This window comes from Podarcis gaigeae (genome assembly GCF_964106915.1).
Source record: "Podarcis gaigeae genome assembly, chromosome: 8".
Lineage (NCBI taxonomy): Eukaryota > Metazoa > Chordata > Lepidosauria > Squamata > Lacertidae > Podarcis > Podarcis gaigeae.
Genome location: NC_139684.1, coordinates 28,812,395 through 28,827,852, shown reverse-complemented (window position 1 = coordinate 28,827,852; position 15,458 = coordinate 28,812,395). Strand labels below are relative to the sequence as shown.

Sequence of the window (15,458 nt, the reverse complement as noted above, 5' to 3'; positions counted from 1 at the left end):
GCTGGCATTCTGATTTCAGGGTTTTATCCGCTGCTGCTTTCAATGCTTTAGCTTAAGTTTATATTCTCTTTGTCTATCTCCACTGCTTTATTATTATTATCTTTGATGCTTTAATGTTTTCCTGTTCTTATCATCTGTAAGCCGTTGGTTTGGTGGCAGCGGGGGGCGGAGAGCTTTCTTGGAAGTGGGGCATTTGCAGAGGAAATGTTCTCACTGGATCTTGAAAGAGATCTTCCTTCCTGTCTCCCATAATCTGACATGATGTTACTTTTACCCCCACAGTGAAATTCAGAGAGGGGGCAGGAAAAGTGCTGGGTGCACTCATGTCTCGGCACTCTTAAAATAATAATAATTGTTCAAAGCAGTTTCATGGTAAATTCCTATTTTTTTTAAGAGAGATGATAAACTGCGGAATGTTTAACAACGGAATTCACTTCCACAGGAGGCAGTGATGACCAACAAGCTAGATGGTTTGAAAATAGGATTAGACAACTCCAGGGAGGAGAATAAGGCTATCAAAGTCTACTAGCCGCAATGGCTATGCTCTCGTTCCATGCTTCAGCAGCAAGGCTTCTGAAGGCCAGTTGCTGGAAGCCACAGGAGGGGAGAGTGTTCTTGTGCTCCAATTCTTCTTGCGGGTTTCCCATTGGGGGCATCTGGTTGGCCACTGTGAGAAAAGGATGCTGGACTAGATGGGCCACTGGCCTGATCCAGCAAGGCTCCTCTTACTTATTTTTATTTTTCGTAAGTTGTTTTGAGTTTCCTTCTGAGGGGAAAGCAACTAATAAATATAATAATAATCATACCCGTGTGCGGAACATTTGTGATGAATGAAAACGTCATGGGAGTGTTTACATGACAATCATAAGTAAATCAATGTTCAGACCACATCTTTATTGAAATTATCACTTGCCCGGGAGATGGGATGTGTCCGGCTTTTTGGAAACCCCACCCAACAAATCATAGCCTAAAGCACATTGTTAACTTCAGGCAACTTTGTTCTGAAGATTGTAATAGCACAGAACTGGAGGGGGAACCCAGAATTAGCCATTCTGGTGAAGGAAATAGCCCAGTTGTCCAATTTCGGTGGAACGGTCATGTTAAGAGATGGAAGGTACATTGCAGAGCGTTGTCCTTCTATTCGTTTTCATAAGCGAAAGCGTAACTTTGAGGTTTATCCTGTTTTCCGTTTCCCTTCTCCCGACTGGTTCCATGAGCATTTGCAGGACACAAGGGGTTAAGGCTGCTCCCCAGCAGGATGGAGCAGAGTAGCTTCTTTCATGAGCTGAGATGGTTTATTTCCTTGCCTTCTTCAGGATTCAGGGAGGTGCTGGTTTCTTTAAAGGCATTTCCTGTAGGCAAGTTTATATTTGGCATAGCGCTGGAAGCGGAAGAGGGCTGGGACCAAAGTGGCGGGCTTGGAACAGAGAGAACCAGATTTTTCTTAATGTCACCACAGATTCCCTCAAAGAAATCTGCACTCCTTGACTTGTGTCAATTCCCTCAGGGAAGGAAGAAGGTCATGCAAACGTCCCTATATGGATACTTTATAAACCTGCTCCTGTTTTTTGTTTTCTTTTTTTAATTGGGCTAACAACAACAAAAATACGTATCAGGCTGGTACAATAAAAATAGGCTGAGTATACTTTTAAACATAGTATGGAATAAAACCCATTACTCTTCATGGGTGGGATGCATGTTAAAGGGGAATAATATCATATATTATTGAATCCACCAAATCTATCGGTAAGCAGAGGGAGGTGACAGACCGTGTCACCTACTGCCCTAAAACTACAGCATCCACCGTGCCTCAGACACGTTACAAAATGACCAGGTAGGCAAAGAGAACATAAGGTAAAGGTAAAGGGACCCCTGACCATTAGGTCCAGTCGTGGCCGACTCTGGGGTTGCGGCGCTCATCTCGCTTTATTGGCTGAGGAAGCTGGCGTACAGCTTCCGGGTCATGTGGCCAGCATGACTAAGCTGCTTCTGGCGAACCAGAGCAGCGCCCGGAAATGCCATTTACCTTCCCGCCGGAGCGGTACCTATTTATCTACTTGCACTTTGACGTGCTTTTGAACTGCTAGGTTGGCAGGAGCAGGGACCGAGCAATGGGAGCTCACCCCATCACGGGGATTCAAACCGCCATCCTTCTGATCAGCAAGTCCTAGGCTCTGTGGTTTAACCCACAGCACCACCCGCGTGTCTAAAAACTTGTGATGAGAAAATGGGAAGCGGCAGGCTCCCTCGGAAGGTGGTGGACTCTCCTTCATGGGAGGTTTTTAAGCAGAGGCTGGGTGGTCACTGAAGGAGATTGGGCTTGATGACTCTTGGGGTCCCATCCAACACTATGATCCCACGATTTCCTTGTATGAGATGTTGAAATGCCCGAACTTACAACCGTGTTGCTTTCTGTTATTGTGACTTTTTCACATCGGAAGAAGCGAGTTACAAAACCGGGCTTATCCAAACACATCTTGTTTGAAGATAGTATTTCATTGCACGCAGGCAGTTTTCCTGACCCCATGTCAATGGCTTCCATTGTTTCATTGTTGGCTCTGTTTCTTGTAGGTGAGCAGAGGTGAAATCTGGTCTACACACACACACACACACACACACACACACACACACACGGCTTTGGAGATGTGAGAATTCTGGACAAATTTATTTGGGTTTGAGATCTGGATAGCAGAGGGGAAGTGAGAAGTGCCTTAGTTTTGTGCCCCTCTATTTTAGACAATACCATCGTAAAAGATATTTTCTGATATTCTCCCAGTGCTGTGCTTTCTGCCTTTGAGAAAATGGAAAGGGGGGGGGAATCGAAAATCAAGAGAAAACAATTCTGGTGGCACCTCTCTCCCATTCTGGCCCCTTGGGCCAAGGGATCTGCAAGGTCAGCACATCCTGGGATCGTTTTTAGGTACCGGTAAGCCAAAGATGGAGCAACATAGAGCCCAAGGGAAGAGAGATGGACGACGTTATGGTTGGCTAGCTGAAGTGGATGGTGTCAAGACATCAGCAGTTGGCTTACCGCGTGAGTTTGATGGGTGATAGAAAATAGATTTAAAGAAAAGAAACCCAAACACTCCATGATACCCACATTTTGCAATTTGGCCTCAGGAAAAAATCTTGTGTATCTGAATTTGATACATAGGAAATAAAGTCCTACCAAACATTGCAGAAATGTTCCAGATCTTCTCTGCCTTTAGAAATCACTAATTTGTGGGTTATTTTCTCAGTGATAGCCAGAACCCACACATTTTTGTCCTGCAGAGAAAGAGATGCATGTCGTGTAATGTCTTCCATTTTTGAGCTGTACGGGTTTGTGTTGCCGCTAGCATCCAGGTGAGGTACATTGCAGGGGGTTGGTCTAGATGACACTTGGGGTCCCTTCCAACCTTAGAATTATAGGATTCATTAAATAAATAAATAAATAAATAAATAAATAAATAAATACAATTTTAAAATTATCCAGTAGCACCTTAGAGACCAACTAAGTTTGTTCTGGGTATAAGCTTCCATGTGTATGCATATTTCTTCAGAATATCTTACACCCAGAACAAACTTAGTTTGTCTCTAAGGTGCTACTGGACAATTTTTTTAATTTTTAAAATTTATTTCAACTGCATCAGACCAACATGGCTACCTACCTGAATCCAGGATTCATTCAAAGTTTTGAACAGAAGTTGAGGGACCATCTGTCAGAGATTCTTTAAGCTGTGGTTCTTCCATTGCAGGGGGTTGGACTAGATGACTCTCAGAGTCCCTTCCAACTCTACATTTTTATTTTTCTATGATTCGCAGGAGGCTTTTAAACAGATAGAAACCCAACCTCTTTTTAAAAACCTCTAGCGAAAAAGAGCCCACCACCATAATAATATTGACTAGTCAGATAACGATGGTCTAAATATTGCCAGGTTTCTTGTGGTGCATTCCAGGTAAGAGAAAAATTATAGAACAAGCCAAGTGTGATGGGAGTTTCAGTCCCGATATGTCTTCACCCAATTTCATATTTTTCCTTCAAAAATTCCTCTTTTCATTTGTTCAACTTCAGTTTTGATAAGAAGCCATTTCCTCCCTTATTCATATTCCTGCATTGCAGAAGGTTGGACTAGATGAGCCTTGGGGCTCTAAGATTCTTTTGTGGTGACTTCCTGAAGAAAGAAAGGGGGACCTTCAAAGCAGAATCTTGTTTCTGACAAGGTGGCCAGCAGCTGTCGATCTTCAGATTTGGCACAGCCTTTCCACATGGTTACCTGACCAGAAGCAACCTCTCATTCATGTGAGCCTGAAAATCCCACTTAAGTTGGGGTTATGCGGTGGGTGAGCATCTCACTAAACAACCATAGGAATTTGGTGCTTAACCTCTGGAGCTTAACCTCTGAAAGCAGTGACCCTGTAGGCAACTCCTACGGAAAAGGGATTAAAAACTTTCTCTAGAGTCAACTGAACTTCGTGTCACGATGGGGGAAGGTAAAGGAAGCTGGTATTGCAGTCTCTCCACCCCTCCCTGCTTTTTCCCACCCCCTTTGGGGATTTTTTTTAGTTTATTAGCTTATTTAGTTTATTAGCTTAGTTTATTATTAATTAGTTTAATATTAGTTTATTAGCTTATTTATTAGCTTATTTAAGATGCCTATTCCACCTGTCCCACTGGTACTGTGAGTTTGGGCAAATTAACTGGGATTTCCTCCTTGTTGATGTTGTTACCATCATCATAAAGTTGTTTGTTAGCAGTGGGCAATCGTTTTCCCCAGCTTAGCAAGATGGGCCTCTTGGGCCAAATGTCACAGGTGAGCAAATCTGGCGACCTGTCCATCACCTGACATCACAAGGTTAGCAGATGACTCAGTGTCTGGAAGTCCTGAAGCACCAAATCTGAAGGGATGGAGGGAGGTTGGTTAAATCCTGCTGTGTTGGCTGCATTGACCGGGCAGTGTCAACAAGGTATGGTTTGGGAGAAGGAACCTCACAGGCTAAACTGGAGGGCCAAGACTGGACCACAGGTTAGATGTGGCTCACCCCTCTTCTAGTGTTATTGCTAGAAATCGAAGGCATGTTCAGGCATTCACCTAAGCACCAGTCTTTCCGTGTTGTTCAGGGAAGGTCTGCGGAGGGTTTTTACCCTTCGTCGGGTGCTAGTAAACAAACGTATGAGACACAGGAATCTAAGTATTGGGTACAACAGTGTTTCCCAAGCTTGGGTCTCCAGCTGTTTTTGGACTACGACTCCCATCATCCCTAGCTAGCAGGACCAGTGGTCAGGGATGATGGGAATTGTTGTCCAAGTTACAGCAGGACTGTAAGCTAAAACTGTTAAGTTGTGGGCGAACATATCAGACGACACAGCGATTCTTCAAGCACCTCTTGTTTATTCAGAGGCCAGAACAGAACTGAACTGAAGAGCTCAGTCAGCCTGCTTGTATAGAGCTCCAGAACAACGTAACTGTAGCAACTTTCTAAAACTATCCAATCACTGAACATCACTTTCGATCTTTCATTTCCATAACTATCTACAATATCCCCATGCTGGCCCAGGGTGAGAACTTCAGTACATAACAAAAACTGCCACGTTGGCGGGCGGGCAGGGGGGCATGCAGTATGAATGAATGGTAAAGTGCCTTAACTTTCCCCTTAAATAGAAACTTATAAATTTCAGAACAGGAATTGTGCTTTTACATTCGAAAAGGGAATAAAATAAGGGTGTTCTCTCTTTTCCTCTTCCATCATCACTCCAAGTATTTTTATGCCTCTCATTGCAGAGGGTTGGGCTAGGTGTCCCTTAGGGTATCTATTCCAACCCTACAATTCTATTATCCTTTTTGGCATGTCCATTGTTTATAAGCTTGGTTTTGTAAATGACATGAATCCCTGTTCTCCAATTGGCTGGGTCTGGGTTGGAGTAGACGAGATACTTTCTCTGGGCACCCCTCGTAGCAAAATGCTGCAATGCACAGACAAGCCCAGAACCTCTTAGGAGATCCATGCATACCAGTAAAATTCCTCCAGCTTTATCATGTTTGCACAACACCATTTTGTGGTGTCTTCAGGATTGCACAACTCTTCTCCTCACCCAAGAAAGGTGGGGAGGAGAGATTGCCTGTTGCCTTTGAGGGCAGTTTCTGAATGGGAGAGCTAAGCCCAATAGTCACCCCTTGGAAAACTCTGGATTTTCATTTCCCTTTTGCTAAAGGATGCACCCCCCTCACAAGATTGCCACCTTTCGTCCCTCAGGAGGGCGGCTCTGCCTTTTTGCAGCTATGTCCCATGTGCTGAAAATGAGCTGAAACTCTGCTGCATTTCCTTCTTTCTTTCTTTCTCATCCTAACTTTCATGCTTCCTGCTGTCTGACCTGTTCTATCTTAGCTAGTTATAAACATTGCACATTGAAAAGATATGTGTCTTCTTGTGAATATCAGTGCTTAGAAAACCTGAACAGAGGGAAACTGCACTGTCTTCTTCTTCTTCTTCGGCACAATCTCTCTCTTTTCACCCCTCTTCAAAAACAATGGAAGCAAAACAAGCTTCCTGCTCTGGGAATTTTGCTTTTTACCCTTCTGTAAATTTTAACCAATAGATTAAGTTAGCTAAATCTCATCTGGTGAAGCGAGGTCAGGTTGCAGCCGGACGTGATTTCCTTTCTAGCTAGTGGAAATATTTGTAGGACCACCAACAGAGCCCCCACATTCAGGAAGAGGCCAGGAAGGTGGAGGCAGCCCAGTCAAAGGAGGGGATGGGTTCCTTTCAGGAGGTCAGGCGTTCTGCCGGCCCTTCGTGGCATTTGGCTGCTTCTTGCTGTGTTCAAAGAACTTTGGACCTGCTCAGAGACACACACTGCCTGTGCGGATAACATTTCTGAAAAATCTGGCAACCTTAGCCTCCTACCCAGTGTAGCGGAAAGAGGTTCACATCAATGGAAGATAAATAAGGATTAAAATCTCTGAGGGGAGAGATTGCAGTTGAGGAATAAGCTATCGGTTAAGGGGCGTTTGGCCTTTCCGCAGAAGCAACAAACCTTTGTTTCTTCCCCTCTTTCGGTAAAAGCTGGTCTGAATCATGCTTTGTGGGGGAAAGTGAGGAATTCTTAGGTGGCAAATTGCCATGCCAGGTTGTGTGTTGCTCCTCAGTTTCAGGGCTTATCCTCACTTCCCTTTCCTCAGATCTTTCCAGGAACAGGCTGCGCTCCATTTCCAAGCACCCCTTTCCTTTTCCCTCTGGAGCATCCCTCCCCCCGCCATCCTGCTCTTTAAAGCTCAATTGGAACAAACAGCAATCAGAGACCTGCCAAAGCTACTTGGTGACTTGCAGGGCCACAGAGAGACCGTAGGCAGCTCGCTGGCCAGTCTCCTTCCATCCAGACAGCCCCTGACTGTCAGTTCAGCAATGCTGCCTGAGGCCAATCGCTCTCTGCATCCTGTTTTGAAATCTTCCCTGCATTCCTGCCAAGGATACGCCTGTGTACAAAGGACGGCTCTTTTCTCTGTTTGGGACCCCATGACATGCTTCGGAAACCATTTCTGACAGGCCTGTTTGTCACCGTGTGGGTGGAGAGGAGGTCACGGGTATTTGTCTCCTGGCATTGCAGCTGCTTAACAGTCTTAAGGATGGAGAGAGTTTGGCACTAGCTGCCTCTCTGTTGTTGTTGTTGTTGTTGTCGTTGGCATCCTTCCTCCTACAGACCTCATTTCCACACTTTCTTCATCTGGTAAGGGCATTTTATGTCATAGAATCACAGAATTGTAGAGTTGGAGGGGTCCCCCAAGAGTCATCAAGAGTCATCACAACTAAAGAATCCCTGACAGGTGCCCATCCAGTCTCTGAGGAAGTCCGTTCCACTGTCGAGCAGCTCTTACCGTCAGAAAGTTCTTCCTGATGTTTAATGGGAATCTCCTTTTTTGCAATTCGAATCCATTGGTTTGGGTCCTCTTCTCTGGAGCAGCAGAAAACAAGCTTCCTTCCATCTTCCACGTGAAAGCCATATTTGAAGGTGGCTCTTATCACCTCTCAGTCTCCTCTGGAGATGCCGGGCAAATTTCCACCCATGGGGACTGTTAGCTCGCAGAGGGGAACTCCCAGGTTGTCCTGGAGTCATAGAATGGCAGTGTAGGAAGGTAACCCAGAGGTTATCCAGTCCAACCCCTGGCAAGACAGGCCGCTCCATTGTCAACGGAGTGCCTAAGGTCACTGAGAGTCTCTTGCTGCTGAGGCAAGATAGAAACTTTCCCTCTTTGCTGTGCTTGCTGTTACCAGCTCTCCCTAGCCTTCCTTGGATGAAGCAGGACTTGCACCTGAGTAAACACATATGAGACTGGGCTCTAATTCTGCTCTTTTGGGTCCTTGCAATGCCTTCCATACACATTCCGTCCCTCTCTTCTGAATCCCTCTGCTCTTACATATTTGCAGAGGAGAGTTGTTTCAGGATCCTGAGCTTTCCTCAAATTCTGGGTGACTGGAATTCCTCCAGGGAGACAACCACCCTCCCGTTTCACAGGAAACAACATTGTGGCTTCATCTCCTGGCGCCACGGGAGCCCTGAGCAACAGGAAGGTCCACCCAGGAGCGAGTGGGAGGGAGGCTTTTCTTGTGGAGAGCTGGGTTGAGCGCCAAAAGTTGGGGAGAGGAGGATGGGACCCCAAGGAGCTGAAACACCCACTCTGTCCCTCTGCAAAGAAAGAGGTACCTTTCAGGTACCAAAGTGGCTTTGAAAACATTGAGGACCAGGACAAATTCTGCATTGGCAGGTGAAAGCCAGGCTATTCTCAGGGAGCATCTTAGAAGGAAGGAGACCCACCTGTCAGGGATTCTTTCGCCTTGATTCCTGCATTGCTGGGGCTTGCACTAGATCACCTTTGGGATCCCTCCCAACCCTACAGTTCTATGAGAGGAATCCAGTTTGGTCTGGGTTTCTTTGATTTTTGAAAGAAAATCGACTCCGTTTGCACCTCCCAGATGAATACACGGATCGGAAGAGAATTACCCTACAGATATTGCACTTCTCCAAAGTGGGTAGTGATAGGTCTCAGCTCAAAAAACATATCAAAATGTGTAATGTTCTAAAATGAAGCACATTTAGAAATGCCTGCATGGAGGTGAAATACACAAGTTAATTTTTCATACATTTTTTTTTTAAGATGCAAATTAATGTGGAAACAGGGTAACAGGGACTTGTCAGTAAACACAGGCAGTATTTTGAGACAGTTGGGGGAAAACCACCAGTCCAAACCACAGGACCCACATGCTGCTTGCGTGATGTTTTCCATACCAGGAGTGGATCTGGATGTTTGGCTGCAATGGATGCTTGTAGGTTGCGGAGAGTCTGCTCGCTTCTCCACCTTGGCCAGTTTAGAATAATTGAATTGTAGAGCTGGAAGGGCCCCCGAGGGCTCATCTAGTCCAACCTCCTGCAATGCAGGAATCGAAGAGTATTTAACCAGTATGGAACTTATTGGTTTGACCAGTTAAAGTCTATTCTGTTGGGTCAACAGCGCTGGGGCACCAGGTTGTGCAGAGCCCCAACTAAAGGCCTCTGGTCTCTGCATTCTTTGTTATGTACTGAAGTTCTCACCCTGGGCCAGCAGGGGGATACTGTAGATAGTTTTCACTCAGGTCCACATATGCAAATAAGGAATTGAAAGTGACATTCAGTGATTGGTTAGTTACAGAAAGTTGTTACTGTTGCGTTGTAGTAGAGCTCTATATAAGCAGGCTGGCTGAACCCTTCAGTTCAGTTCTGTTCTGGCTTATGAATAAACAAGAGCTGTTTGAAGAATCGCTGTGTCGTCTGATATGTTCACCCACAACTTAACATTCTTCACCTGGCAAATGCTCCAAATGACAGGAAAGGAGATTCTGACTAAACATCAGGAGGAGCTTTCTGACAGTAAGAGCTGTTTGACAGTGGTGTGGGCTCCCTCGGGAGCTGGTGGACTCTGTTTCCTTGGCGGTTTTCAAGCAGGAGTAGGATGGATGCTCCAGCAGTGCTGCGGGTTGGACTGTTCTATGGTCCTGCGATTCTGTGACGCTATGGGGTGATGGCTGTTCTGCTTCTGGGCACAATGCGAAGTGCTGGTTCTTTTACGCATCATGGGAGGAAAGCCTGAAAGCTAAACCGCTATAAACATCGTTGTGGTTTCTTCATTTCACGGGGCTTGACTCGATGACCCTTGGGCGTGCCTTCTCCCTAACTGATCCTGAGATTCATTGGAGGCTTTTAAACAGAAGTTGGGTGGCCACTTCCCAGGGATTGCTTGTCATTCCTGCATTGCAGGCGGGTTGGGCTGAATGACCCTTGGGGTCCCTTCCAACAGTACAATTCTATGGTTCTGCAACTCCAGCCTGGACCCAGTCGTGGGAGCTAATAATTCCAAAACCGACAGTTCATCCAGCTGCTCAAAGCAGCCTCAGCCTGGTCCTTTGAGGTGGGATCCTGTGATCCGAGTGGAATTGCTGGTGGGCTTGCTTAGAAGCCAACATCTTTTGTTTGGGACCCAGGCAGCTGCTTTAACGGACGGCCTTCCACCTGCAGACTGACCCCAGAGAGAGGGAGGGAGGGTGTCTTCCTTTTCGCTGCTCTCCATAACGTCCACAACGCTGTTGCTGTCTTGCATTGCGATTCCGTGAGATCATATTTGGCGCATGCTGTTCGCTCTTCCTGTGTGGGTGGAAGTTCCAGGCAGAGTCCTTGGTTTGCTGGCGCTGAGGCCCAGGGCAGGACAGCACTGCCGATGGATAAATGCTTCAGTCATGTGTGCAGGATGGGGCGGTCCGGACTGTTCCCAAGCCTTGCAGAGAGATGTCCACCTGAGTATGGCCTCTTCCATCCTCCTCGAGGCCTTTTATTTGTTGAACATGCCTATCTGCTAAGCACAGATGGCTGTGCTCTGCTACCCACAATTGGAGGCAACGATGCTTCTGAATCGCAGTTGCTGGAAACCGCAAGAGGGCAGAGCGGCTCTTGAACTCAAACTTCCCACAAGCATCTGATTGGGCTAACTGAGAACAGGATGCTGGACTAGATGGGCCTGATCCTGCAGGGCTCTTTTTATGTTTCACGAATAGGTCGCAAGTTGTTTGCTGTGGCAAAGCCGGATGGGAAACCTTTTGTTGTAGGGTCCTAGAATTGTAGAAGGGGGTGGGGGACAGATGAGTGGGGGGGGGGGCAAGCTCACAGGGGCTGCCCTGTCACCAGGCCGTGGCATGTTATGTGGTTGAGCAGTAACATCTGAGTTGTGTCTCCATGCCTCCTTGCCTCTGTTCAGCTGAGTGCTTTGTCAAGTTTTTCTAAATGCCCAGCTAGACCATGGCGTAGGCGGGCATTGTTCTTGTGACTTTATTTGTTTTAAATAGTAAAATAGGCAGTCCTGTTCAATTTGTAAAATAAGGGGGGGCGGGAGGGAAAGTTAGAACTGTAGAGTTGCCAGGGACCCCTGAGGGTGATATAGTTCAAACCCCCCCCCTGCAGTGCAGGAATCACAAATTTGAAAACATTACTGCTTATCCAGGTATTGGTTAGGTGCCTGTCAAGCTACAGTGGTACCTCAGGTTAAGAACTTAATTCATTCTGGAGAGGTCCGTTCTTAACCTGAAAGTGTTCTTAACCTGAGGTACCACTTTAACTAATGGGGCCTCCTGCTGCCGGTGTGCCGCTGGAGCACGATTTATGTTCTCATCCTGAAGCAAAGTTCTTAACCTGAGGTACTATTTCTGGGTTAGCGTAGTCTGTAACCTGAAGCGTCTGTAACCCGAGGTACCACTGTATTCTGTTTTACTTCAGCACAACCTCGGTTCAAAGCATTTGACAATGGAAACCAATAAGTTTAAAAAATATATACGTAATAAATGCAGAAGTCAAAACTGAAGCATCCATGACAGATGGCCCTCCAACCTCTGCTTAAAACCCCCCCAATTGATCCTTCCTAGCCTTTTGCCTGGGAAACATATGTGTGCCTAGTTTTGGGGGTGTCCTCTTTTTGCAGTCTTTCCCCCACTGCCTTGTTGTTGGGATCAGTGGTGTGTCAGCGGAGGCTTTTTGGATTACATTGAGGCTAGAAGTTAAGACCCAGTGAGCAAGTTTTACCAGAATTACCAACCTCCCTCTCTGGGAAAATTATTTGATGCATATCCTACTTCCTCACAATTGTGTTCATGGAATTCTTGAGCTACGGTCCCTGCATTGCAAGGGGTTGGACTAGGTGTGTGTTGCAAAACAGCTTTCAGGCAAATGCAGTATCAATTCCAGACAGTTTTGCAACAATATCACAATCTTTGCTTAACGATACTGTATAAGCAAACTTTTTATTAAAAACCACAACCACCAAAAACACAAGACTTACTAGCAACATATTGAAGTAGCTGTGACAATGTGATCAAATGCAAACGACAATACAACAAGCATGGAGACCCACAGCCCAATATGCAGATGGGAACTAAATGCAGAGAATTGCTCCCTTGATGACAGCTTGTCTATGTGAGGCTCCCCCTGCAGTTGATTCATGAGCTGTGGTTAGTAGAGGATGCTGCAGCACAATTAGTGACAGGAGGGAGGCCTTGGCGGCACAAATCACCTGTGCTCAGGGATCTACAACGGTTGCCGATTTGCTTCTGGGCCAAGTTCAAGGTGTTACTGCTAAAACCCTGAACAACTTAGGATCAAAACAAAAAAAATTCCTTCCAGTAGCACCTTAAAGACCAACTAAGTTAGTTCTTGGTATGAGCTTTCGTGTGCATGCACACTTCTTCAGATACACTGGACTTCCATTTCATGCGGCTCAATGTGGTGCCTTCCATAGTTCCAGTTACAGATAGGTAGCCGCGTTGGTCTGCCATATCTGAAGAAGTGTGCATGCACACGAAAGCTCATACCAAGAACTAACTTAGTTGGTCTTTAAGGTGCTACTGGAAGGAATTTTTTTTGTTTTGACTATGGCAGACCAATGCGGTTCCTATCTGTAACTGGAACTTAGGATCAGTTTAACCGCAAGATCGCTGTACAACCACTCAACCGCTTTGATCAGCAGAATTGGTGCTGTGACAGCTGCCACATGATCCCCGTTCCACACTTGCAGTTCCTCAATCTTTTAGTGTAGCGGCACCTAAACTTCGGAACTCCCTGCCTATTGATGCCAGGCAGGTGCCTTTTCTGTACTCTTTTCGCCAACTGCTAAAAATATTTTTGTTTAGGCAAGACTACCAAGATGTTTAGATAGCTTGTGCGAGTTTTAATCTGTTTTTAGTCTGTTGTTATTTCAAGAGTCTGAAATTATTGTTGGCAACACTTCTAATTGATAATTTGATTGTTTTATCTATTTTTGTAAATTGCTTTGAGTTTTTGTTTTTTTTGTAGTTGCAGCGGTAACTCAGAAGGACAATTAAATGGCATTTTGGAACATGTTTACATCAGAATTCCCATACATACATCCATTCAGTTTGTTTTGTTCTAATATTGTACAGGATTAATAACATTTGCTGGAATCTCAGCACTGCCTTGCAGGGGGTTGGACTAGATGGTCCTTTTTTGGGGGGGGTCCCTTCCAATGCAACAAATTATACAATTCCTTGAACAGTTTGCTTTGTGATGGGGGAAAGGGTCCGAATTCTGGATGGTTCCTGTAATTTCTTTGGAGATAACAGATCTCTTGCTGTTTCTTGGCTTGGACCACTTTTTGATGCTGATGTCCAGAGAGGCATTTTTCACTTGCCCCACCCTGCACTAGAATGCTTTGATTTTTTTACTTATTTTTTTATTTGCGTGTGCAGCCATGGTACGAAAACAAACCCTGTTCCGACCGGCCAAAGGAAAGGCAGATTTCTTCCTCCTTTCCTGCCCCCTCCCCCGTCCCTCATCCATTGCTTTGTGGAACAGCGGGAAGGAAGTTCACATTTCCATTGCTGATGTGAAGCAGAGTTCATCAGGATCCCAGGGCACGTCTAAGCAACACACCCTGTTTTCCTTGCTGCTCTGGAATGGCTGCCTGGCTCGCCTTGCAGAGATCCCAGCCTTGCCTCTCTCCAGAAGCCAGCAAGAGAGCTCTCGCCTGGGTCAGCCAGCGTCTGTATGGATCCCAAGAGGCCATGCAGAGAGTTGATCAGGCCTGCAAAGCTTCAGCTGTTGTATCCTGGTGATCCGTCCACCTTCAGGGGTGATCATGAACCTCCAGGATGCTCTGAAAGGAATGACAGAAGCTCTTTCGTGGCTCCCTTGCTGACTTCTTCCCAATGCTCTTTGTGGATAACAGATCTCTTGCTGTTTTTTGCCTTGGTGAAAATGTGTGCTATGTATGGAGGGTGGTAGGCTAGTCCTTTGCAAAGGGATGTTATCTGTGTGGTGGAATTCACTGGGTCAAGTCCTTGTTTTGTAAGTAAAAAGAGGAACTGATGTCCAAACATTGAGGGGAAATGAGGATGGCCACCTCTGTTATCCAGGTAGTACTCAGTTTGTACATATATCTTCCTGGGGTGTGAGGAACAGACTCCTAGACTCATAGAATGGTAGAGTTGGAATGGATCCCAAGGATCATCCAAGCCAACCCCCTGCTATACAGGAATCTCAGCTAAAGCATCCATGACAGAGGGTCATCCAACTTCTGCTTAAACACCTCCAAGGAGGGAAAGTCCATCACCTTCCAAGGGGGTCCTTTTCACTGTCAAACAACTCTTACTGTCAGAAAGTTCTTCCTGATGTTTAATTGGAATCTCCTTCCTTGTAACATGGAGCCATTGGTTCCATCTTCCAGGTGACAGCCCTTCAGATATTTGAAGATGGCTATCATATAGCCTCTCTTTATCCTTTTATCCAGGCCAAACATCCCCGACTCCCTCAACTGTTCCTTATCCAAATCCTTGGTACCCAAACCCTTGATCATCTTGGTTGCCCTTCTTTGCACACCTCCCAGCTTGTCAGTATCCTTCTTAAACTGTGGTGCCCAGAACTGGACACAGGACTCCAGGTGGAGTCTGACCAAGACTACTATGACTTCCCTCAACCGAGACACTAGACTTCTGTTGATGCAGCCTAGAATTGCCCTCACAGAGCTGTGTTTCCCACAGAGGTTTAACGATTGATTTCTCTTCTGAGGGAACTCTGGGAATTGCAGTTCTGTGAAGGGAATGGGGGTCTCCTGATAACTCTCAGCACCTTGAAAAAACTACAATTCCCAGGGTGTTTTAGAGGGAAGCCACAATGGTTTAAAATGGTATCATGGCGTTTCAAATGTTTGGTTCCTTGTTTTTGCTGGAGACATCTTTCCACAGCTCCTCCTCAGCTCTGTCCGTTTGCTCTCTTACAGAGGCTGAAGCTGCCAAGGCCTGTGACTGGCTGCGAGCGGCTGGCTTTCCTCAGTATGCCCAGCTCTACGAAGGTAAGAGAATCAGGACTGCATGCAATTCCTTTGGGATGAAGTGGGGAAGGGGAGGCCCAGCCTGACACCCATGAATATTCAGCCGCCACCACTGTGACTGTG

At 46.0% G+C, this 15,458-nt stretch overlaps 1 protein-coding gene across 3 annotated transcripts in view; it reads left to right on the top strand.

Moving 5' to 3' along the window:
- STARD8 (StAR related lipid transfer domain containing 8) overlaps positions 1–15,458 on the top strand; it is a 74,807-nt gene that overhangs the window by 38,768 nt on the left and 20,581 nt on the right. For all 3 annotated transcript variants that reach the window (XM_083753052.1, XM_083753051.1, XM_083753053.1), the window contains one exon: positions 15,285–15,356. In XM_083753052.1, coding sequence (XP_083609178.1) covers positions 15,285–15,356 — 72 coding nt within the window. The remainder of the gene's footprint in view (positions 1–15,284; positions 15,357–15,458) is intronic.